The sequence below is a fragment of the Tenrec ecaudatus genome, chromosome 1 (assembly GCF_050624435.1).
Source record: "Tenrec ecaudatus isolate mTenEca1 chromosome 1, mTenEca1.hap1, whole genome shotgun sequence".
NCBI classification, from domain to species: domain Eukaryota; kingdom Metazoa; phylum Chordata; class Mammalia; order Afrosoricida; family Tenrecidae; genus Tenrec; species Tenrec ecaudatus.
In genome coordinates, this window is record NC_134530.1 from 60,952,980 (window position 1) to 60,975,535 (window position 22,556).

At 52.0% G+C, this 22,556-nt stretch overlaps 1 protein-coding gene across 1 annotated transcript in view; it reads right to left on the reverse strand.

Moving 5' to 3' along the window:
- The window catches only part of GRIK3 (glutamate ionotropic receptor kainate type subunit 3), a 238,332-nt gene that overhangs the window by 74,645 nt on the left and 141,131 nt on the right, over positions 1-22,556 (reverse strand). Inside the window, exons 2-3 of the mRNA XM_075539217.1 lie at positions 10,029-10,205; positions 5,706-5,963 (exon numbers count right to left, since the gene is read on the reverse strand). Of these exons, the coding sequence (XP_075395332.1) occupies positions 5,706-5,963; positions 10,029-10,205 (435 nt within the window). The remainder of the gene's footprint in view (positions 1-5,705; positions 5,964-10,028; positions 10,206-22,556) is intronic.

Below are 22,556 nucleotides of genomic sequence, written 5' to 3' on the forward strand. Positions count from 1 at the left end.
TCCACAATCAACTTCAAAACATGTCCTTCTCGGGCTCACTGCTCGCTCCCCCTTTGCCCACAACCTCCCTTGGCACACACCTAGGTAACTATTAATCCAGTTACTGTTTCCATATTCACCCGCCCTGGATTTCACATACAGAAAGTCATATAAAACACAAGCAAGAAACAAACAACAGCAATGACACAAGAGAAAAACCTCGCCAAAAAGAAAGCAGAATATACTAAAGACTTAAACAGTTTTAAAATGGGTCATGTGGTAGTTACACAATTTATGGTCAACTTGAGACTTAAGAGTAAAGGGGTGGGGTTTAGCCTGTCAATCAGGTCACAGCTTGATGACCTCATCTGGAGGCGCTAAGGAGATAAATAGCTTGCTGGAAGCGGGACACACAGACACTCCTGAGACATGACTGACAAGGAGCCTGATGGAGCTACAGTGATGGAGTCGTACCTCTGGAACCAGAGGAACCACATGGAGATTCCTGCCAGCACTGAGATGTTTACACCATCACTGGATCCACAAGACCTTCCCCCCACTGGCCTGCAATCTTCCTGCATTCAGCACCGTTGCATGTGTTTCGTGAGTCTGAAGAGGACTTTATAGATTGGTATGAGACATATGAGCTAATATCGGACTTATGGACGTGATCTAGACTGGGCTGGGATGTTTTCTCAATATTCAACTGTTCTTGTGTATAAAGCTCTGTCTTATACACGTATGAGTGTGTACAGATTTGTTTCTCTAGTCCACCCGGACCAACACAGGTCACGATGGAGATCAAGCGGTAAGTGATTACATTTTAAACTGACTACATCTTCCACAATCAACTTTACGATGCTCGCTGTCTGACAGCAAGCCTGCTCACACCCCTGGATTAGGGTCACAGGGGAGTCACTGGAGGCTTAACGCTCCAGTGGGGAGCCCGAAAATAGATTGTGGGTTTCCACGGTCATCCATAGTCATCTGCAATCAGGGTGTTCAGAATTTAAGCTCTGATACCATTCCCTCCTTTGGATTTGGATTTGATTACTTACTCATATTATGCTTGGATCACACAAGCTGGTGTGCTTCTTCCATGTAGACTCAGTTGACTCCTTACTTAGGTGGCTGCTTTTTAAAGACAAGCCTTTAAGACCCCAGACACTATTGTTCTCGACAGCCAGGCACCATCTGCTTTCCTCACCACACTTTGCTAAAGCACCCATATCTTCAGTGATCTCTTCATAGGAGTTTCAAGTAAGGCCATGTAATAAGAACTGATCTAAGATTTGGGCTAGAATTAAGGGTGCGCCTATTTCTGGATTTTAAATCATTCACTGTCCTCTTGTGCAGTTAAAATTGCTGCATCGTGGTCTATGCAGAGATCCCATGGGAGCACAATGAAGTCTGAAAGTCCCGTTCTTCTCAATGTTATCGGTAGTTTATTATGATCCACACAGGCAAATGCCTTTGCATAACCGATAAAAATCAAATCAACATTTTTTCTGGTAGTCTCTGCTTTCAGTCAAGATCCACCTGAAGCCAGCAATAACATCCCTGATCCACATCCTCTGCTGAATGGGACTCGTATTCTGGCAACCCACTGGTGATGTACTTCTGCAACTTTTTTTGAATTAGCCTCAGCAAAACTTGACTTGGGTGTGAGAGAGTTGTTGTCATAAGCACAACAATATAGAGTTCCTATATATAATCTATATGTGAAAGACCTTCTTCACTGATAAGAGCCAATGGCCCCATTAAGAAATAGCCCTTTGGCTTCCATCTTCTTCCTTGGGATGTGTCGTTGTGGAAAAATATACTGGTTGGGGCTGCAGCAACTAGGGTGACCATTAGGAGACAGCAAAGGTAACTGCCTGATTCAGACCCGGCACCCTGACTTGGCTTACCAAACCCCAAACCCACCTCCATTGAGTCAATGCTGACTCAGAGTAACCCTGCAGGGCAGAGTAGAACTGCTCCTGGGGGTCTCTGAGACTCGAACTCTTTCGGGGAGTACAAAGCCCTGGCCTTCTCCTACGGAACACCTGGTGGTTTTGAACTGCTGACCTTTCAGGTAGCAGCCCAATGTGTAACCATTGCATCAGTGGGCTTGCTAAGCTGCTAAACTCACCCTGGAAAAGCTCATCACTGAGTTCTTGTTAGTGAGATAGCGAGCTAACTTCATGACTGTTGCTTGAGTCCATGTGCGGCAGGTTGTCTGTAAGTGCCAGCCAAGGCACCCTGATGGAAAGAAGTCCAGAGCCTATAGCTAACCCTTTAAAGTGCTTCTCCTCCTAGTGAGCTTGATGATCCATGGGTTGTCCTCCTCTCTCGAAAGATTCTGATTCTGGGCTCATGCCTCTTGCTACCTTACCCTCGAGGTCACAGAAGGATTGGTGTTCTACTGACCCCAACACTGAGCTCCTTATATCAAGCACCATTGTGACCAGAACCACTCCTCACTGACTCTCCTGCAACACCTAGCCCACGAGCGCCGGATCTGAGCCCCACCTCTGACTCATCTCTTCCTTCCAGCAGTATGACATCTGCCATGAGGCCACAGCACCTTCTGCTCCATCCCAATCCAGGCTGGAGCACCCAGTACTGATGGGCAAGGGGTTCAGGCCAGTCCCTTGTCCTGCCTGTTGTGTCCATGACACTCCAGCGACATCTCTTCAACATCATCATGTTCACACCCCTTTCTTCCTTCTAGTCTTCTAATCCGTCTCTCAAGTTCAGAAGTCACTTGATCCTGTCTGGACCGAGATGGCCACCTCCCCCGTCTTCTTGCTCCTGACTCTGCCGCCAATCCTACCTGCACCTGCACCTTCTTGAAGCTCTGTTCTCATCACTCCATATCGCCACTCAACAACGCTCAGTAACTCCTGGTGGTGACAAGACAAAGCCTGAGCACCAGAGGCCCTATGCAGCCTCAGGAGACCCCACACCGCCCACTGTTTCTTCTCCCTCTTCACCCAGATTCTTCTCCCTCAACATGGCGGATCTCTTGTTAAGCTTGCCTGGCAGAGCCCCGATGGTACACTTGTGCTCATGATGCTCCTCCACCTGTACTGTCCTCATGACCCCTCTCCCTGCCTCTCTGGAAGGCCCAGCTCAAATTTCCTTTTCTAGCAAGCCAGCCGCCATTCACCAAGGCCATGGCTTCTCCCCAAGTGCTTTCACCTTTAACATGTGCACATATCTCTGGACTCTTACCTATGATGGCCTGGAAGGCCAGTGACCTTGGGGTTGGCTCCTACTCCCCTCAGAGATGATTAACTTCTTCAAAGAAGACAGGGTAAGAACAGCTTCAGTTCTCCACCTTTACCAACACCCAACACATTCTTTCCCCTAATACTTTAAGATAGTTTAATTTGACTTGATTTTTTAATTCGAGTCAATTCAATACAAAAAAATATGTTGAACCGTTTACATGGTCCCAGGTCCTGTGCTCAATCCCAGAAAGCTCATAGCCTGGTAGAAGAACGGGCATATACATGCAGACAGTCGCCTTCAGTGGGCTAGCTATCTACAGTGCTGCAGAGCCCCAGCAGTGCCCTGGAGCCGGGCAGGAGCACCCTCCCTGCCAGAGTCTTCAGGCTAGGGGCACCAATGGGGGTGGGGGAGGCAGGGTTCCTACTCTCAAGAGTTTTCCGTTTGGTACTTCAGAATACAGCCGGAATACAATCAATCCTTGTGGCATCCCGAGTTAGGCAGAAGGACTTTCTGACTGTCTTTTCTGAGGGCTTCTCTCCCAGCCATTCCCACTCCCATCAGGAGGGACTCCAGAGCGGACACGATTCACACGCAGCCGCGTGCTGGAGGGTCTTCCCGGCTGGAGGTTGTGGCTCTTGACACGTGGGAAGAGTGAGGCCAGATGGGTTAAGTGAGTTGCCAAGGTCACTTGCTCTTAAGAGGCTGGGCTAAGGAACGTCTTGAGGCTCAGGTCTTTGGAAAGAAAGCAGAGGGTAAGCAGCTCATGCTGGGCACGAGCTAAGCTTTGGCCTCAAGCAAGTCTCTTCGCGAGTGCCGACTCCGATGTGTGCGAGCTGGCTACGTGTGCACGGGGCACATGGCCACGCGGGGCGTCAGTTTCCTTGCTGCTAATTCATCACTCCATAGAGTAGGGTTTTCAGGCTGACATGAGATTGAACGAGAGGCTAATGGCAACACATGGTTCCGGGTGAGCCAATGGCAGCCTGTGTTTTATGAACGAATCAGGACACACCCCTGTCTGCACTAGGAAACTGCTCAGGGCTCTGTCTGACCCCAGCGTTGACTCAGGACGACGCAGGAACTGGGCAGTGGCCAGTGCCCTCTGTAGCTCTTGGCTCTTCCCCTCCACAGTCCCTGCTTACCCAGACTCTAGCTCCCACCTCTGGAAGTTCCCTTCGGGCATGATTGCCACCCAGCTTCATGTGGAGAGCCAAGTGGGCCCCTCCTGGCTTCCTCATGGGCTGAGAGGCAGGGGCTCAGAGCAGGAGATGGGCTTTAAGCAGCCACCCAGCCTGCTATCCAGCTCCCAGCATGGGTGAGACCCGACAATCCCAGAGAGCACCTGCTGGGTTTATTAGTGCAAAGCATGGGCTTTCCTAAAGGACCCTTGGAACTCAGATACAGGTGGAAACCGTTTGTCAGCAAACATTTTATGGAGGAGGGGGCCCAGGTTGCACTTGGAAGATTGGACAGGGCTGGGGGTGGAGAGTGACAGTTAAATGTGGCTGGGCAGAGAATGTGAGAGAATCCCTCTAAGCCAGCAGTTCTCAGCCTTCCTAATGCCACAACCCTATAATACAGTTCCTCTTGTCGTGCTGACCCCCAACCACAAAATTATTTTCACTGCCATTTCATAACTGTAATTTTGTTACTGTCATGAATCGGGCAAGGCCTGTGAAAGGGTCGTTCCATCCACAAAGGGGTCACGGCCCACAGGTTGAGAACCATTGCTCTAAGCAATGAGGGGAACCTTTGGCCAACATCTGAGTCTCGTGCAGGTGGCCCAGGTAGAAGCTGACGGTTGTATGTGAGGGCAGATGGGTGCACAAAGAGGTCTTCAGGTGAGAGTGGAGGTCCAGGTGAGCACTTAGTCTTTAGTGAGCACACACCAGGTACTGAGCCCAGGGGGATGCTGAGTGCAGGTGTGAGGTCACATGCTAATGGGGAAGGTGGGGTGAGCTGGGGAGACAATGTGAGGGAGGTGGTGTGAGTGGGGATGGTGCCGGTAGGGATGGTGTAGTGGGGGATAGTGTGAATGGGATGGTGTGAGTGGGGGATGGTGTGAGTGGGGGATGGTATGAGTGGGGATGGAGTGAATGGGGGATGGGGTGAATGAGGATGATGTGAGGGGGGATGTGAGTGGGGATAGGGTGAGTGGGGGATGGGGTGAATGGGTATGATGTGAGGGGGGATGGTGTGAGTGGGGATTGTGTGAGTAGGGATGGTGTGAGTGGGAGACGGTGTGGGTGGGGGATGGGGCAAGTGGGGATGATGTGAGGGTGGATGGTGTGAGGGGGTCTTTTGAGGGAGGATGGGGTGAGTGGGGGACAGTGTGGGACTGTGTGAGGGGGCACGTTTGAGGGGGGTGGTGGTCTCAGGAATGAGGTGATAGGACTGGATCATGGGGTGGGCGGACACAACCCTATACCCAGGTCACTGTTGTGTTGGACAAGCAGATACATGTGTCCAGCTTCCTTCCCGTGGCCCGGCCGGGCCTGGCCACCCACCTGTGCTGTCGTCGTAGACCACGGTGGCCGACCGCCACTTGAGGTACTGGACCAGGTCGAGGATGGCGTGGCTGAGGGAGGCGTAGTCGGGGTAGAGGTTCACGTAGAAGGTGTCCTTGTTGTCCGGCGGGTGGTGCTTCCAGCGCAGCTGGACGTGCGGCACCTCCAGGGCATTGCAGATGGACTGCACGGCGCTGGTGCAGGAGCCCTGCGACGGCCCGAAGATGGCCACCACGCCCAGGGCCAGCTGGTCACAGGCTGCAACACAGTGAGGGCGGCAGGGGTCAGCACGGGCCGGACAGAGCCCTGGGCCTGGCCCAGCACTTGGGGGGGGGATCAACAACACAGTCACCCTGAGAATCAGTGTGAAGGGGCAATGCCGTTGGTGAGGGTCTGACAGGTGTTGGTGAAACTGGCGCTGGTGTCGCTAGTGGGATAGGGGTTGGGTTGACGAGGGGAGTGGGGCTGGTGGGGGTGCTGATGTTGCTGGCACTGGGGGGATCCCAACGTTGATGGTGGTGACAGGGGTGTTGGGATGGGGTCAGTGATGGGGGTGTGTTGAGACTGGGATCGGGGCAGTATTGAAGGTGTTGACGATGATGATGGTGAAGAAGACGGTGCCGTCCGGGCAGTCGTGACAGGAGGAGGGCGGAGGCAGTGCTGGAGGTGTGAGGGTTACGGGTAGTTGGCAGTCATGGCCGTGGCGGTGTGCTGATGCCGATGGTGGTGACAGTGGTGTCATGAGCATAATAGAGAGGCAGTGGCTAGACCTCCCTCGAGTGACGGGAGCCACCGGTCCTGCCCCTCGTCTATTTCCTCTCCATGACCTGTGACCATGTCCTTCCCCGCGCCCCCTCAACGGTCCTTCCCTCTCCGAGGGGCGATCACAGCCACCCCCAGGTCACCAGGGTGAGGGCTATAGTGGCCACAGCAGCTTCAGATCCAGATGTTTCCAGGGCGGCCTGGGTTCTGGCAGCCTGGAGAGCACACTGCAGTGGTTATTACAGTATGTGTGGCTTCAATTTTGAATCCATTTTCTGGTCATTTTACAGTAACTCAATGGCTCACAGTCATTGCAGGAGTCCGTGGGCTGAATGCAGTCTCCCCCCACCCCCCACCAATTTCCCATGGCAATTGTAGTTATAGCAAAAATTATCTCAATCAATTTGTGCCTTAAAAGGAATTGAACAGCCCGGAGAATAAGTGAAGGTGGAGGAGTCTGGGGAGTGCTGGGTCGATTCCAGACCCGCTCTGGTCAACCTGGGAAGAAAACACAGGCGCTCTCTGGGCTGCTGGCTCGAGTGCCCACCGCCTGGCAGCCACTCATATTTTAATTTTCCGCAAAACATTTAAAAATAAAGACAACAAGCGAAGGTCCATTTTAATGGGGGAAAGGTCTCCTGGGCCCCCTGGGGAGGGAAGGGCTAACTAGCCAGAAGCAGCCAGGCAGGCGGTGCCACATATGGATGGCGGTGGCTGGAGCCAGCTGGTGGGAGGGAGCTGTGCTGGGAAGCCCTGTCTAAGGGACAGAATCATTGGAGCCAGTAGAAGGAGACCTCAGTCCACTCCCTCCGTGGAACACCGAAGATTCCTCTAAAGAAAGCAGCTGAGAACATACAAACTCCAAATGTCTACATCCATAGATATGTATATTTCACATCATGGGTGCCTGATATTCCCCAAGGGGGTGTGAGTTTCATGGGTGCCCAGTGGGGCATGTGATCCTACTGCAGAAATGCCTCCTGGACCGGCCAGTGGAGCCTCTAGACACAGCAGGGGTCAGAGCACACGGTGGGGGCAGTGATGGCAGAGAGAAGCCCCTTGATTTTACCTGACTGTAGCCTCACACAGTCCCCCAGCCACCTGACTGCTTGTCCTACTGTGGTAGCTTACAGGGTGCTGCGTTTCTGGTCTTTGAACTAACAATGACATGTTAGTTCAAAGACCAGCAGGGTCACCAATGGCGGACAGGCTCAGCAGAGCTTCCAGACTAAGAGAGACTAGGGAGAAAGACCTGGCAATCTATTTCTGAAAGAAATACCTTACAGATCCCAGGCACACAATCATTGTTCACCTCCCTGCCTGTGGACATGTCCTCAGGAGCCTCAGTTATAAGGGGAGGACACGATGTTCTGTGAAACCTGGAGACCCTGGGCGAGGGGGAGCTGGTCCTTCTGAGGGGGGCAGGACCAGCAGGCCTTCTTCTGTTTGGCTTGGGCCGCCATGAGTCAGCCGGAGGGCGGCTAACAACGAGGAGGCAACACCACGCTGACTGACCACGGGCACTCCCTATCAGTGCGCAACAATGACAGATGCCAACATGTGATCGCCCTCGAGCAACCAACACCTGGATCAAGATACACGGCACCTCTAACACCTCAGAAGGTTCTGTTCTGTCCCTCCCCAGCCTAAGACTACTGCACACTACTGCCTCATCATTTCCAGGATGCATGGCCAGCCCGCCTGGCTCTCAGCCACCATGGGTGCTGCCTCTCTGTGCTGAGGTGTAACACCTGGGCAGGTAGGAAGCTGGAAGCCCTGAGCCTGGAAGAACAGTGTTGTTGACTGGCTACTAGGAAGCCCTTAGAGCAGCGGTTCTCAACCTGTGGGTCTCGACCCTTTGGGGATCGAACGACCCTTTCACAGGGGTTGCCCGATTCATCACAGTTGCAAAATTACAGTGATAAAATAGCAACGAAGATAATTTTGTGGTTGGGGTTACCAGAACATGAGGAACTGGATGAAAGGGTTGTGGCATGAGGAAGGTTGAGAACCGCTGCCTTAGAGAGACCAAAGGGCCTTAGAGAGACCTTGTCAACAGGCCTCTGCCTTCCCAAGAGGCATGGGTGGCACTGTTCCCAACGGCAGGTGGCAGGGGTGCCGGGAAGTGGTGCTCAGGCCCACGGACCCGTCTCACACAGAACTCACTGATGCCCCATGGCCATTTCAGGGTCCACTTGCCATGCACCCATGTGCTCAGAGCTGGGAGAGCATCAGTTGACCACAGAAAGCATGGGGGAGGGTGCCGAACACATGGGATTATCTAATGACACGATGCACTACGGGCTTTGAAAGACAAAGGCGGTGGGGGGGGGTAGGATTTTCCCTGTGATCACACATGACAGGAATGGGTTCCTGAGACCTGTGGTCTTCCAGGAATATTTCTAGAGTTATCAAAGACCTCACATTGAACTTGGATAAACGTGTGGGTTTGGGTTCCAGGAATGGGCTCCTGGAATGGCGGACATGCCTCACGTTCCTGGAAACCAGCTGGAAGGTGGTGAGTCTTCCCAGAGGAGCCTCAGGAGAAAGGCCGGGCAACTGACATCTGGAAAACCGGCCCGTGGAGACCCTCCCTCCCTTGGGAGAGTGGCTCTACTGTGGCCCTGTGGGGGTCGGGGGGGGGTCGGAGTCGGCACCGTGGAGATCTGCAGTACACGCCTTGGAAAGCACTTCTGAGAAAGGACAACGTATTCTCCAATGCGCTACCGCAACGACAATGACCACGAGCTCCTCCCAGTACTGACAAATCACGTGTGTGTGCGTGCGTGTGTATGTGTGTGAATGTTAGAGAGAGAGATTGCTGAAGAAGCGCTTGCCCCTCATTGATGCGTCACCACTCGAGTTAATTTTAAGCGTGTGACTCATTGGGAAGGAGGCAGGTCAACAGCATGTTGGTTCCCTTTTCACAGGTTGGGCAAAACAGCTCTGTGGGGTCCCCTGGCGCCTACACATGTATTTACCCATCTTAAGGATTCTGATCTTGGTGTGGCGGGGCAGCCCCCACAGAAAGACAGCGCATGGACTGCTGAGGCCAACGCCTGCCTGCAAGTGCCGCCGGTCTTCCGGAGGTGGAAGCCTTGCGGGCGTGGAAGCAGCTGTGTCGTCTGTAGTAAGTTCAATGGTAAGTCAATGTTAGCTATCTGAACACACACAGCATCTGCATTGTAAATACAGATAAACATTTGAGGCAGGACCCACGGGAAAAAATCAAGTTGGAAAGTGCCTACTTTGGGGTGCTGGGGAACTGGGCTGACTCCTGGCTGCTGTCTCGCCAGTTAAATCTCAGACCCCTTTCCCATGTCCCCACCCTTATCTCCCTCCAAAGGTCCCTCATTCCCTCAAGGCCAGGGTGTGGGGAGTTCTCGACGGACAGCCCATCACTCTAGGGAATACCCAGCCTCAGCAGAACTAGGACGGAAGCAGGACGTCAGACCAGGTCGGATGGACGGGCTCTGGCCCCATCGCCAGGACCTTGGACAGCAGACGGCAGCATCTCTCCAGGGGACCAGGAAGAGAACCTAGCTGGGGCCTCGCACTCACCCTTCTTGGTGGCTTCGAAGCTGTCGTGGAAGTGGATCCTCTGGATGTCGTAGGTCAAGGTTGTGTTGGGCAGCAGCGTCCTGTTCCTGTTGATAATGTTGGCAGAGAATCGAAAGGCATGCTCCTCCGAGTTCATGACCTGGGCGTTGGGGCCATCCGCATACTCAAAGATTCCTCCTGCGGGAGATGAGGGGAACTGTGTGTGGGGACCGGGGAGGGGCAACTCTAAAAAGAAATGCTTAGCTAAGGACGTTTTATGAGCAAGATTCCCCCCCCCCCCGCAACTGTTCAATAATACCCTAGATCATTCTCACGCACAGAAAATTGCGCTGGAGCCCAGGAAATATGAAAATCTGTCTGCTCAACTATCAAATGCCTGGTAGCAGAGCCTGGCAAGGCTGGTACCCCCAAACAGAATTACCGCTGATTAATATTGCCGGGTGAATTCTCCAAGAGTGCCGGCAAACGGAATCCACCAGAATATTAGGAGGATAACACCCCATGACCAGGGACGCAAGGGTGGTCCCATAGAAAGAAATCCATGAATCTCATTCCAGAACATCAATAGTTCATAGGAGGAAGGAAAAAAAATAACACTGGATGATCAACCCACCCAAGTCAGAAACGCATCAGATAAAATCCAATTTCTGCTGCTGTTAAGAATTCTTAATAAAATAGCGCCAGAAAAGATATTTCCTGGATGTATGTTTCGTTCCAATCATCCTCCGAGATTACACTAATGGAGAAACACTAGAGGTATTCCCATTAATGAGTAGAAGGGGGGAGGGAGCACGGAGGCACACTCACCCCATTAAGCACCGAAATAAGAAAGAAAGGAATTAAGGGGTGCAGGGCTTATTTTATTTGAATGACACAAACACATCTGGAAAGCCCTGGCAGCTGAGCACCAGCACACCAGAGGGCCTGCTCCGGTGCAGTGGCGGCTTCTGACAGCCACCAGGGCCGCCCTTTTCTGTCCACGAGTCAGAATCAACTCCACAGTACGGAATGGGAAAACCATTGGGATAATTTTCAAAACATGAAAATTGGTCGGAGCTAGTAAGAGCGCCAAGTCAAAGGAGCAGTTAACAGAAACGAACGGTATTTCTTTATGTCAACAAGCACCAGTAAGAAAACACAATAGTCAAATGACAGCCGTGATGCTATAAAAAAGTCACATAATTAATAACAAGCCAATTAAAATGTGTATGACTCCAGCACTTAAAAATGACAAAAGCGAAAACGCTTGTAGTGAGATGCAGGAAAGCAGACTTATCCTGTCAGCAAGCTCCTTAGAGCGAGGACAGCCGGCGAGGCTCGGGCTCCTGTACTTCGGGCATGTGCGCAGGAGGGGCCGGTCCCTGGAAGAGCACATCCTCCCTGGTACAGCAGAGGGGCAGTGGAAAGGAGGAAGACCCTCAGCACCATAGATGGGCACACTGGCTGCAACACGATGCTCCAAGCTAACCACAACCGAGAGCGCGGGGCCCTTCTGTCGTGGGAAGTGTCGCTGTGAGTTGGAGCTGATTGATGGTGTCCACCAAGAACAGACGGCATGTCATGCTCCTGCCCAGTAACACTCCAGGGTCAAAGTGTCAATTTTCTCCAAATTAATATTTTGGTACGGCGCACTTCGGATCTGAATGAAGGAGGGATCTCTCTATTTGCTTGATAAGATGACTCTGAAATGCATCTGGGGGGCTACACAGGAAGTAACAGCCATGGTTTGTTTTAAATAGAATGATTAGAGGTGACTGGTACTGCCCGATTTTACAATGTATCAAAAGTCAAAGGATTAAAACTGCGTTAGAAGGGAGGGCATGTAAAAACACAGGCAGTTGGGTGGGAGTGACATGGAAATCATTCAGAAGCGGACGCACATAGACAGGAGTATTTATTACATGACACAGGTGGGTTTTTCAACCAACAGGTAAAGGATGGATTGATTTATTCATTAATCATGTCAAGATAATCATTCAATTATTTGGGAAAAATTTAAGTGAGAGTCTATCTTAATTCCATATATCAAAATAATGCCCAGAAAGATCAAAAGTTAAATAGTATTAAAGTTACAGAAAGATAAAAGGGTGAAACACAATAAAAGTACCCCAAAACGGCAGTCAGGGAGCAGCATAGCACCGACGAAACACACAACCTTCCTCTAGTTCTTTAGTGCCACCCCCCCTCCCACTACCATGACTCCGATTCTACCTTACAAATCTGGCTAGACCAGAACATGCACACTGCTACATATAAGAGCTCCCAACACAGGGAATCCAGAAAAGATAAACCCTTCAGGACCAATAAGGGGAGCAGGGATACTAGGAGGGCAAGCGGGGAGGGGGGGGTAAGGGGGACCCGATCACAATAATCGACATATGGCCCCCCTCCCGGGGGGGGGACATACAGCAGAAAAGTGTGTGAGAGGAGACAGTGTAAGACATGAAAAAAAAAGAATAATTTATAAATTATTAAGAGGACAAGAGGGAGGGAGGGAGGGAGGAGAAAAAATGAGGAGCTGATACCAGGGGCTCAAGTAGAAAGAAAATGTTTAGAAAAAGATGATGAAAACAGATGTACAGATGTGTTTGACACATGGATATATGTATGGATTGTGATAAGAGCTGTAAGAGCCCCCGATAATCATTTTTTAAGTACCAAAAGAAAAAAGACAAGGAAATAAGACGGACTCCCCTACAATCCGGAGAGATAGTAACTAAATGGCTAGTTCCTTAGGGCTACAGTCGGAGAGGTTGAGGGGACGGGGGGCTAATATGAATGAGCACAAGGTGAAGACAATGTTCTCAGGTGGACTGTGGGGATGCTCGCGTAAATCTTTTTAATATCTTTAAAGACCCGAATGGTGCGGTATGTGAGTTTTATACCAAGAGATCTTTAAAAAATAAATACCCCGCAATATTTTGGTGGAAGAGGCCGGTAAGTACTTCAGCAAAGGCTTAAGCCATTGGTGGAGATGGTTCATACGACAGACTTCACAGAACAGCTCTGTATGTCGGAACCACGCCACCCACAGTGAAAGGACAAGCAACACACCTGGGAAATACCCCCAACGTGCGTGGCGGCGTGCAGGTTGCCACCTGTACTTCATACAAGGCACTCAGAGCTCAGCCAGAAGAAAAGGCAAGCGCCCCAGAGAAACGCATACCAAGGACCAAGGTGACTGTTTCACAGAGGGATGAGCAGCCAACAACCACGCGGAGCCTGTCCGTACGACGCAAGGTGTCCCTCCCTAATAACCGAATAAGGCAGCCCCACCCTGCTCTGCTCATCCTTCCCCCGTGCAGCTGACAGGCAGCGAGAGCCATTTAGGAGCGCGTAGTTAGCCATGGTCAGGGGGCCAGAAACGGACATTTTGACGTCACTGCGGCAAAAGGGGAAGCTCTAGCCTCTCTCGAAGACCCTAGGCAAAAACTAAAGGACTCAACCAGCCGTTTTCTCGGCGTGGCCTGGGGCAGCAGTGAGGCCTCCCCATGCGTGGGGTCATGCCATTCATTCCAGGGCCAGGGTCGCCAGAGTCTGACTGTCCAACGCCTAGAGCCTGACCTTCCCAATGCCGAGACCCTTTCAGACAGCTCCTCGTGAGGTGGTGACCCCCCCAACCATAACATTATCCCCGTTGCTACTGCATCACTGTCATTTTGCTGCTGTTATGAATCGTCATGTAAATATCTGATAGGCAGGATGTATGTTCATTGTTATAAACGGAACATCATTAAAGCGTAGTGATTAATCACAAAACAATATGTGATTACACATTGTGAAATATTTCTTTTTAATGACAAATCAATGAAGTGTAGTCTTGAAGTCTTCACACCAGGTACTCGTAGGTGGGCATGTCTGCATGAGGGCGAACCCGCTTGGAGATGGGTAGAGGAGCGGTGTCTCGGTTCCTAAGACCATCAGAAATCTGTTTTCCGATGGTCTTAGGTGACACCTGTGAAAGGGTCGTTCGACCCCCAAAGGGGTCGTGACCCCAAGGCTGAGAATCGCTGCCCTCGAGGGAGGCAATGAATGGCAGCATATACCTACCAAGGCAGAAAGCCGATGGCGTGGCAGTACTGGGGACAACACAGGTTCTGAAGCAAGATGTACCGGGTGAGCCCCGCGGAGGAGGGGGAAAAGGGCAGCGTGGCACCAACATGCGGACCAACTCTCCAACTCACTGCCGTGGGCAATGCTGGCTCATAGGGGAGGGGGCCCGGGGGGTGTTCCGAGACTGTAACTGTTTCCACAAGTCTAGTAGAGTCTTTCTCCTGAAGAGCTACTGGTGGTTTCGAATTGCCGACCAAACAGATCGCAGCCCAACACGGAACCACGATACCCCCAGGGCGCCTCAGGGAAGAAGAGGGGGCATTTTATGAAAGGGTGGTGGTTTGGATCCAGCAGTCGCCCTGTGGGAGCTAGGTGGGGCCTTGGGAACACGATGGGGTGGCTCGACCCTGCTCTGTGGCCCCGTGAGTTGGAGTGGACTGGGCAGCAGCGGGTTTGGGTCTGGGGAGACACTTCAGATCCATGGCATCCTGCGCTCCGCTCGCAGCCTTCTGCGCCTGGCTGCTTCCGTTCAGAGGTCACCCGTGGTGTCACGTGCATCTGTGTACTCCGTTCCTGGTCGCCGCTGAAGGGGACGACTTCGTGTGGCTGTGTCACATGTTATTGACCCACCTGCCAGTTGGTGGGTATTTGGATCGTTGGCTTGATTTCCATCACTTTGACCTGAAAGCAAAAAGCCCTAAACAAAACCCCAAATGCTCTAGGTAAATGAACACGTGCACACCCTCCCCCAGAGCAGATAGCATGCTCATCGTGTGTGCACGCAGCGCGTCTGCCTGTGAGCCGGTGTGCGCGTGCACACGCATGCGAGGCTCACACAGCAAGGAGGAGCAGAAGGGGAACCAAGACACTGAGGAGAAGGTTCTTTCCCGAGGGACAGGATTACGGCAGGCTTTCATTGCCTTCTTTATGTTTTTCTGTATTTTCATAAAGTGCTCCCGTGAACATGTGTTGTATTTCTAATCAGAATAACCATCATGTGATGGTGTATGTGTTTGAAGGAAAATAAGCGATCAAAATACCATATGACCCAGTAATTTCTTTTCTAGGAATATCAATGTCGGGAAAAAACCGGAGAGCTAAGAACACATTCATAATATAATATTGAAAGAAATTTAGAAACAACTTAATGTCTCAAAGCAGGCTCTAACTCAATACATGAAAATCTTTGAGGCTTTGGCCCTCAAAGGATGGGATGATAATGTCAGGGATTGTTTCCAAATAAGGAGGATGTGAAGAGGGTGCAGATGAGGCAGAAGCCCAAGGGTCGATGGCTGTTGGGACTAAGTGATGGAGTCATGGGGGCTCAGTCTACTACTCTCTCTGTTTGTATATTTCACCCCCCACCTGTCAGTTTGTTGTGCTTTGGGGCTTGTAGGGTGCTATGGTTCTGGAGGCCCTACCACTGGCACGTAAAGACCAGCAAGGTTGCCCATGGTGGACAGATTGTGTTAGTTCAGGTAGACTAGAGAAACAAATTCATAGACACGCATATGTGCATAAGAACTTGATATAAAGGGTAATTGTACATTAAGAAAACATCCCAGTCCAGTCCAGATCAAGTCTATAAGTCCGATATTAGCCCACATGCTCGATGACAATTCTATAAAGTCCTTTTCAGACTCACGCAACACATGTAATGACGTCGGTTGCAGGAAGATCACAGGCCAGTGGATTGGAAGTCTTGTGGATCCAGTGGCGGTGGACGCACCTTAGCACTGGCCTGGGTCTCCACGTGGCTCCTCCAGCTCCAGCTCCTCCAGCGGCCTTCCGTGTAGTTCCATGCGGCTTGTCAACAAGAATGTCTCGAAGGGAGTAAGCGTGTGTCCCGCCTCCGGAAAAGCTATTTATCTCCTTGGAGCCTCCAAATGAGGACATCAAGCTAAACTCCACCCCTTCCCTCTTAATCCTCTCAAACTGACAACAGATTCTGTGACTACCACACAGCTCTTCCAGGCTAAGACTAGGAATAAAGGTTGGGCGAGCCGACTTCTGAAAATCAGCCAGCGAAGACTACTGTCCACTCTACTAGTGGAAGATGAGTCCCCTCAGTTGGGAGGCACTCAGAGACACGGTGGCTGCAACAGCAGGCTCAAATATACCATGAAGATGAAGATGGCACAGGACCAGGCAACATGTCCCGTTCTACAGGGGGCCTCCAAGAGATAATGGCTTTGACGGAAGTAACAACAGCACCTGTAATAAAGTGTCCTTACACGTCACAGCACAGATAAGATCAAAATAAGACATCAGGGTAGTGCCGTCAGGAAAAGAAAAATGATACAGCTGATATTATTTTCAGAGGCGTATTATCATTCCCTTAAAAAGGCCAAAGAGTGTGATGGGAATCGGCAAATAACCATACAAAAAACAAACAAACTCACTGCCGTCAAGTCGATGCCAGAGCATAGCAACCCCATAGGACATAGGACAGGGTAGAACTGCCCCCAGAGATTCCAAGACTGTAACTCTTTACAGGAGTAGAAAGCCCTGTCTGTCTCCTGAAGAGTGGCTGGTGGTTTTGAACTCTTGACCTTGCAGCTCACAGCCCAACTAGGTCTCTGTGGAAACCTAGTGGGTCTTAAACAAAGGTTCATGGGGGACCAGCATCCCAATGCAGAAAAGCCTACAGCCTCCTCATTCATCAGCCATAGGGAGTTAGACATTATAATGGACGGGGGGCGGGGCAGCGGGAGAAAGCGACCCTACTCGCAAAAGCAATAACAACAGCAAAAAAAAAAAAAAAAAACTTTATCCTAAATGCGTAAGTCCTATATGAAGGAAACTAGAAAACTTTCCTGGGGGACATAAAAGAAGGCTTGAGCGGATGGAGGGGCAGAACTTGCTTCTGGAAGAGGAGGCTCGCTATTGTAAAGACGTCAGCTTGCCTCGGATTAATTTATACATTTAATGCAATTCCAGTTAAAACCAAAAGGGATCTACCAGAAGGACGCACTCCAAAATGCTCACCCACATTCTCTCCGGGAAGTAAACGAGATAATGGATGGCGTCTGCCTGGCGTTTTTGTGTTTGGCAAATCCTCTGCTTTGGCCAGGAGCTTTGGCACTAAAAGGCGGCGTCCGTTTTTGTGTTTGGAAGCTCGTAAAGAACACACAACGAGGTAGGACATGCTCAGCAACCCGCCCCGCCCCCACACAAGAGGCCACAAAACACCACTACAGCATGACCTTATTTATCAAGCAATAAAAGCACATAACGATCTTTATACCGTAAAATAGGACGGGAAAGTATTCATGCCCAAATGCTCCCAGTGTGCATCTCTGGGGGAAGGGTATTTCTAGATTATTGTTATTTTGTTGTTGTTGCTTATCCTTTTTCTGTGTGTTTTCTTGATTTTTCCCAATTATTTGAGTGTCGTCGTATTACATTAAAACAAATTAAAACGTAACAAAAACAGAGTCTGCAAAGAAAACCCAGTGAGAGGTGCGGTCATTCCAGGTGAGAAAATTCCTCTTCCCTAGCCCATGAGAGAGTCAAAGGCCATGGGACAAAGAGCCATTTATCTGGGAGTTCACATCTCCTGGACGTTGAGAGCTCGGAAGGCGGTGGAGAGGGGAGAGCAAGGGGCACAACCCGCTCTGTCAAAGGGGTGGCTCAATGCAAGGCGACGCGGACCACTGGGCTCTCGCTGGCCAACGAGAGAAGCCTCATCTCGAGGCAGCTGGACTGGGTCTCTTGGGTCAGGGTGCCATTCTGTCTGAAGGGAATTTTCGGAACATCTGTCAGACTAGGGAGGAAATCACCGTCTCCCTTGGCAGGTGCTAGCGGAAGGTGTTTCCATCGCTTTAATTTAATGGAGTTGCAAGTTAAAAGGCCAGAAATCGCTCGCCCGGCCCTGCTCCCCGGTGTTCTATCCAACAGAACAGACAAGAAGATCATCAGTCAAATAGGCCTCCAAGAGTCCTCTTCCTTGAAGCCGGGCATCACTACTCCTGTGACCTAGGCCTCGCTGGCCCAGTTGCGCTGGAGAAAGCAACTGGGTCCAAGGTGGAGCAGGCCCTCCTTCCCTCACCACAGACAGGCTTCTGGACGCTTTTATTCCCCAGGTCTGTGGGAAGAGCTAGGCCGATTAATCAAGAAACCATACATTTACCTGACAGGAGCCCTCCCCAAGTCTGCAGGGGAAGCCTGGCTAAGTGAGCATGTAGCATGGAGTGGGAAGCCGGAGCGCCCTGCTCCCGGGCCCAGCGGGTCCAGGAGCAGGCTGACCTTCAGAGCAGGTCGGCACCGACCTCAGAGGGCAGCTGGAGCCTTTCTCCATCTGAAGGGTGAGGAGGAGGTGGAGAGGCCTGTGCCCATCCTGCCACCTCTGCCCCGCCCCCTTCAAAGAAACGTGGCAAGAGAAGAACCCCGTCTCCTCACAATATGTCGAAGAAATGTCAGGGAGCACCAGCTGCAGGAGACACAGTTGGGGGTCCCTTCACAGAGTCCACACTCCATTCACAAGCACCTGGGTGGGGGGGCTCCCCGGCCTATTCTGTGACCAACTGCCAACAGTGAAAGAGCGTCGCCTTTCCCACTTCTGTCCTGGGGTCACCTGGCAGACAATGACTGGCTAATACTGAGGTCCAGAAGGCTGGTCCCCTTGCCTCAAGACAGGGTCAGCTGTCTGTGCCATACTCCCTTCCCCCCAAAGCCCCTCACACATCAGACGAAGGCCGGCCAGATTTTACCTGAGCCCAGTCTCACCCCCTCTCTTACCCTCCTCCAGGGTTTTCTTTTCTTTTTAATTGATTTATTAGCGGCTCATACAACTCTTATCACAATCCATACATCAATTGTGTAAAGCACATCTATACATTGATTGCCCTCATCATTCTCAAAGCATTTGCTCTCCACTTAAGCCCTTGGCATCAGGTCCTTATTTTTCCCCTCCCTCCCCGCTCCCCCGTCCCTCATGAGCCCTTGATAATTTATAAATTATTATTTTGTCATATCTTGCCCTGTCCGACGTCTCCCTTCACCCCCTTTTCTGTTGTCCGTCCCCCAGGGAGGAGGTCACATGTAGATCCTTGTAATCGGTTCTGCTGCCCCATGATACCCTCTGTCCCTGAATCCCTGCACCAGGCTCTGCATCTGTGCGTGTGTGTGTGGGTGCTGCCCCAAGACAGGGAGGGGCTCCCAAGCCCTCTTACCCTTTGGGGCTTTAGAAGGAGGGAGGCCATCTCAACGCTCTCACACTATATTTTGAAGCACCCACCTAGCCTTCTTTGTGGGTCACTTTGACCCCTGTCCCTTCCGCACAGGGAGCTTCCACAGCCCCGGCGTGCTGGAGCTCCGGTCCTGTGTCGAGCGGGCCGGGTTCTCATCCAAGCTCCACCGCAAGGAGGGAAGGTTGCTTGGGCCTTGGCTCCAAGAGCTAGTTCCCCGCCCCACGTGGCAGCTGCCCCCAGTCAACTGGCTCCCTCTTCGTTCTCTCCCTTCCCATACATTCCTCATGATCGTTATTTAAAGAGGCTAATAAGTAGGTTGGCGCCGTTGATTAATGCACAATCTTAATCATGATTGCATAGTGTAATTGGCATTAATTTGAAGAGCCAGTTCATTATGAAAATAATTGTCACTGCTTTCGGCTTTAATAAAATAGACCAGAGACACAAGGGCCTCCTCGGAGGAAATTGGGTGGGGGGGTGGTGTGTGTGTGTGTGTGTGTGTGTGTGTGTGTGTGTGCATTCGCGCACGCAAGAGCTAAATTCCAGAAGACGTGAGCAGAGGTGACGCCGGGGAGCAGCTGGCAACATTCTCTTCAAACAGAACCTTGTGCGGATGGACCCGGATGAGCATGACCAATAGTAAGAGCAGTAGCGGTGACGATACTCACTGATTCCGGCTCAGAGGCAACACGAGTAGTTTCCATGCGCTTCACTTCGCGCTCTCAACAGCCTCTGCCGTTATTACCCCATGTTACACTATTGAGCACAGAGGCCCAGGCTACTAGGTGGCAGATTCTCTTCTGCAACCGATGCCAGTGGTGCCCTGACGCTGGCTCCTACCGGGTTGTGAGCGCCAATGGTTAAGTTTCTAGCAATTCTGAAATTTTGAAATCAGCCAGCGTGGGGGTATTTACACCACAGAAATCAGCAGAGTCTACAAATCAGGCACCGCTTTGTTGTTTTTCTAGAACGCTAGCGTGACAGCACACCACTGCCCAACCGGGCTTCCATGGTCTGAGCTCTCCGCTGTGCGCTGCCACTGCCCTGGCGTAAGCAGGCTCTGTGGCTTCTCGGGGCCTACCAAGTGCAAGATGGAAACCAAGCTCCACTCTTACCCCTCACCCCTACCCCTTGGCTCCGAGTCGATTCTGACTCTCGGGCGCCGGCGTGCGTTGCAGGAGATCTGCACTGCAGTTTTCAGTGGCTGATATTTGGGAAGTGGGCTGGCCATCCTTCTTCCCAGGTGCCTCTGAGTGGCATTGAGTGGTCAGTCTTTCAGCTAGCAGGCAAGCATCTTAACCATGTGCACCCCTTGGGAGTCTGACCCCTCCCTCAGCTCTGGACCGTGAAACCGAGGCACTGATCTGTCAACTGGAACCCACATCCCTCTCTTGCTTCCATTAGGACGTGCTCACGTTTCCAGAAACACCCTGAGGACAAACACCGCATGTTTGAGAGGACGCTTTGCTCTCCAGAAATGTAGCCTGAGAATGAGGTTTCCTCCGTCTTCCCAGTACAGATCTTATCAATGGCAGCCTCGCCCAAGTTACAGGTGACCCCCAAACGCAGAAGGAAGGGCTGTCCTGCCACCGCTGTCCAGTGACAGCTCATCACCAAGGCCAAGGGTTGCGGAGGGACCTGACCCCAGGCTTCCTTCCGCTGGGCAGATGACCCTCGAGATGCCTTAGGGTCGGGCCTCACACAGTCTCCTGGAACCTCCCATGATTTCCTTTCCTCCTGAACTTGGCAGAGGCAGCCCAGCCCAGCACCGGGTCCCCAGACAGACTCCGTTCCAGCACCGGGCAGGTCCAGGCACAGGGCCTGAGTCTGCTTCTTCTTTCCTAGGCAGCTCTGTTCTTTCTCTGAACTTTCCAGGGTGTCATGGAGATTAATTGAGATGCTGATCAGTGAGTACTCCTAGTGACCTCTTCCCAGGCCCGCCTTCCTGTCTGTTCCCATCAGGCTTCTCCTTCTCCCTGCCAGGGGTCCGTGACTCTGCGCAGCCCACGGGCTTGCAGGGCTAAGGCTCTGCTCTCTATTACACCGTGGCAGCCCTTCAGGGACCTGGGAGAGCCCCCCAAACTAGCTTCTTGGGTCTCTCTGAGTCAGTCTCAGCCAGAGTTGAAGGCGGGGGTGAGATGGCCTCTGGAGGATAAGCAGGAGCGCCTGGGTGGTGTGAACAGTTGAGCGCTGGACGATGACCTTAAAGGCTGGCCAGTTCCAGTGGTGCCTCAGAAGAAAGGTCACAGCTATGCAAACCCCACGGAGAAGTCCACGCTGCACTCATTGGGCTCACCATGCGTGGATCATAACTTCATGGCAACAGGGACTGGTCCAGGGTAAGCAGTCCCCAGGGGAAAAGGTCCAAGGATCTTCCTGAGGTTCTGAGTGAGGTAGGCTATCATATCCATGCATCCATCTATCCCGTTAGCTGCAGCTGAGAGCAAGTCTCTGAATCGGGAACGTGCAGATGAACCAGGAGGGAGATTCCGCACAACGGCAACCCTGCAGGCGCTCACAGCTCTGAAGAGGCGATAAGAGGTGGCAAACACTGGAAGGGTGGAAACGCTCCATGTGCTGGAGAGCGGGTTTCCAGGAGAAGACGGCATCTGCCCTGCTTGGAGTGGAGCTGTGGAAGGAACACGCGGCCGGCCGGGAGAGACAGGCCAGGGTGGACGACCACATAGACAAGGACTCATGCTAGAGAGGCCAGTGGGGATGGACACAGGGAGGGGGTTGGGCTGTCTTAGAGCTGCAGGGCCATGGGGTGGGGGGACGGGGTATCCTGGGAGAGAGCAGCTTCAGAGCTGTCCCTGCCTCCCCAAATTTGGATGAGGAGGCGCTCTGCAGCCAGACTACCTTGGGTTTGAATCCTAGCACCCCCAGCTGTGTGGCCTGGGGACCAGTGGGCCCTCATAGCCCGGCTGCCTCATTCTTACCTTAGTGTCCCGGCGTGGGTTCAACTGCACGGCCCAGGGCGCAGTGTGAGCCTTGGTAAAGGACGCGATGACTAGGCGGTGACAGGAAGGGGGGTGGGGCATTCAGAGAAGGCGCTCTGGTAGGTTCCCCGGGGAGGGCCTCCTGATGGAGTCCCAGGGCCAGGGGGCAGTTGTTTTAATTGATCTGGTGATATGCGGAGCTTTGTCAGTACAACTCAGGGACATGCAAGTCAAATATTGCAGAATCGACCGTGTCAGGAGGATGGCTGGAGGCCCTCGCGCTGCCCAGAGACCCTGATGAGAAATGGGCTGTCATCAGGCAGACGAGCAGGCGAAAGAAGGGC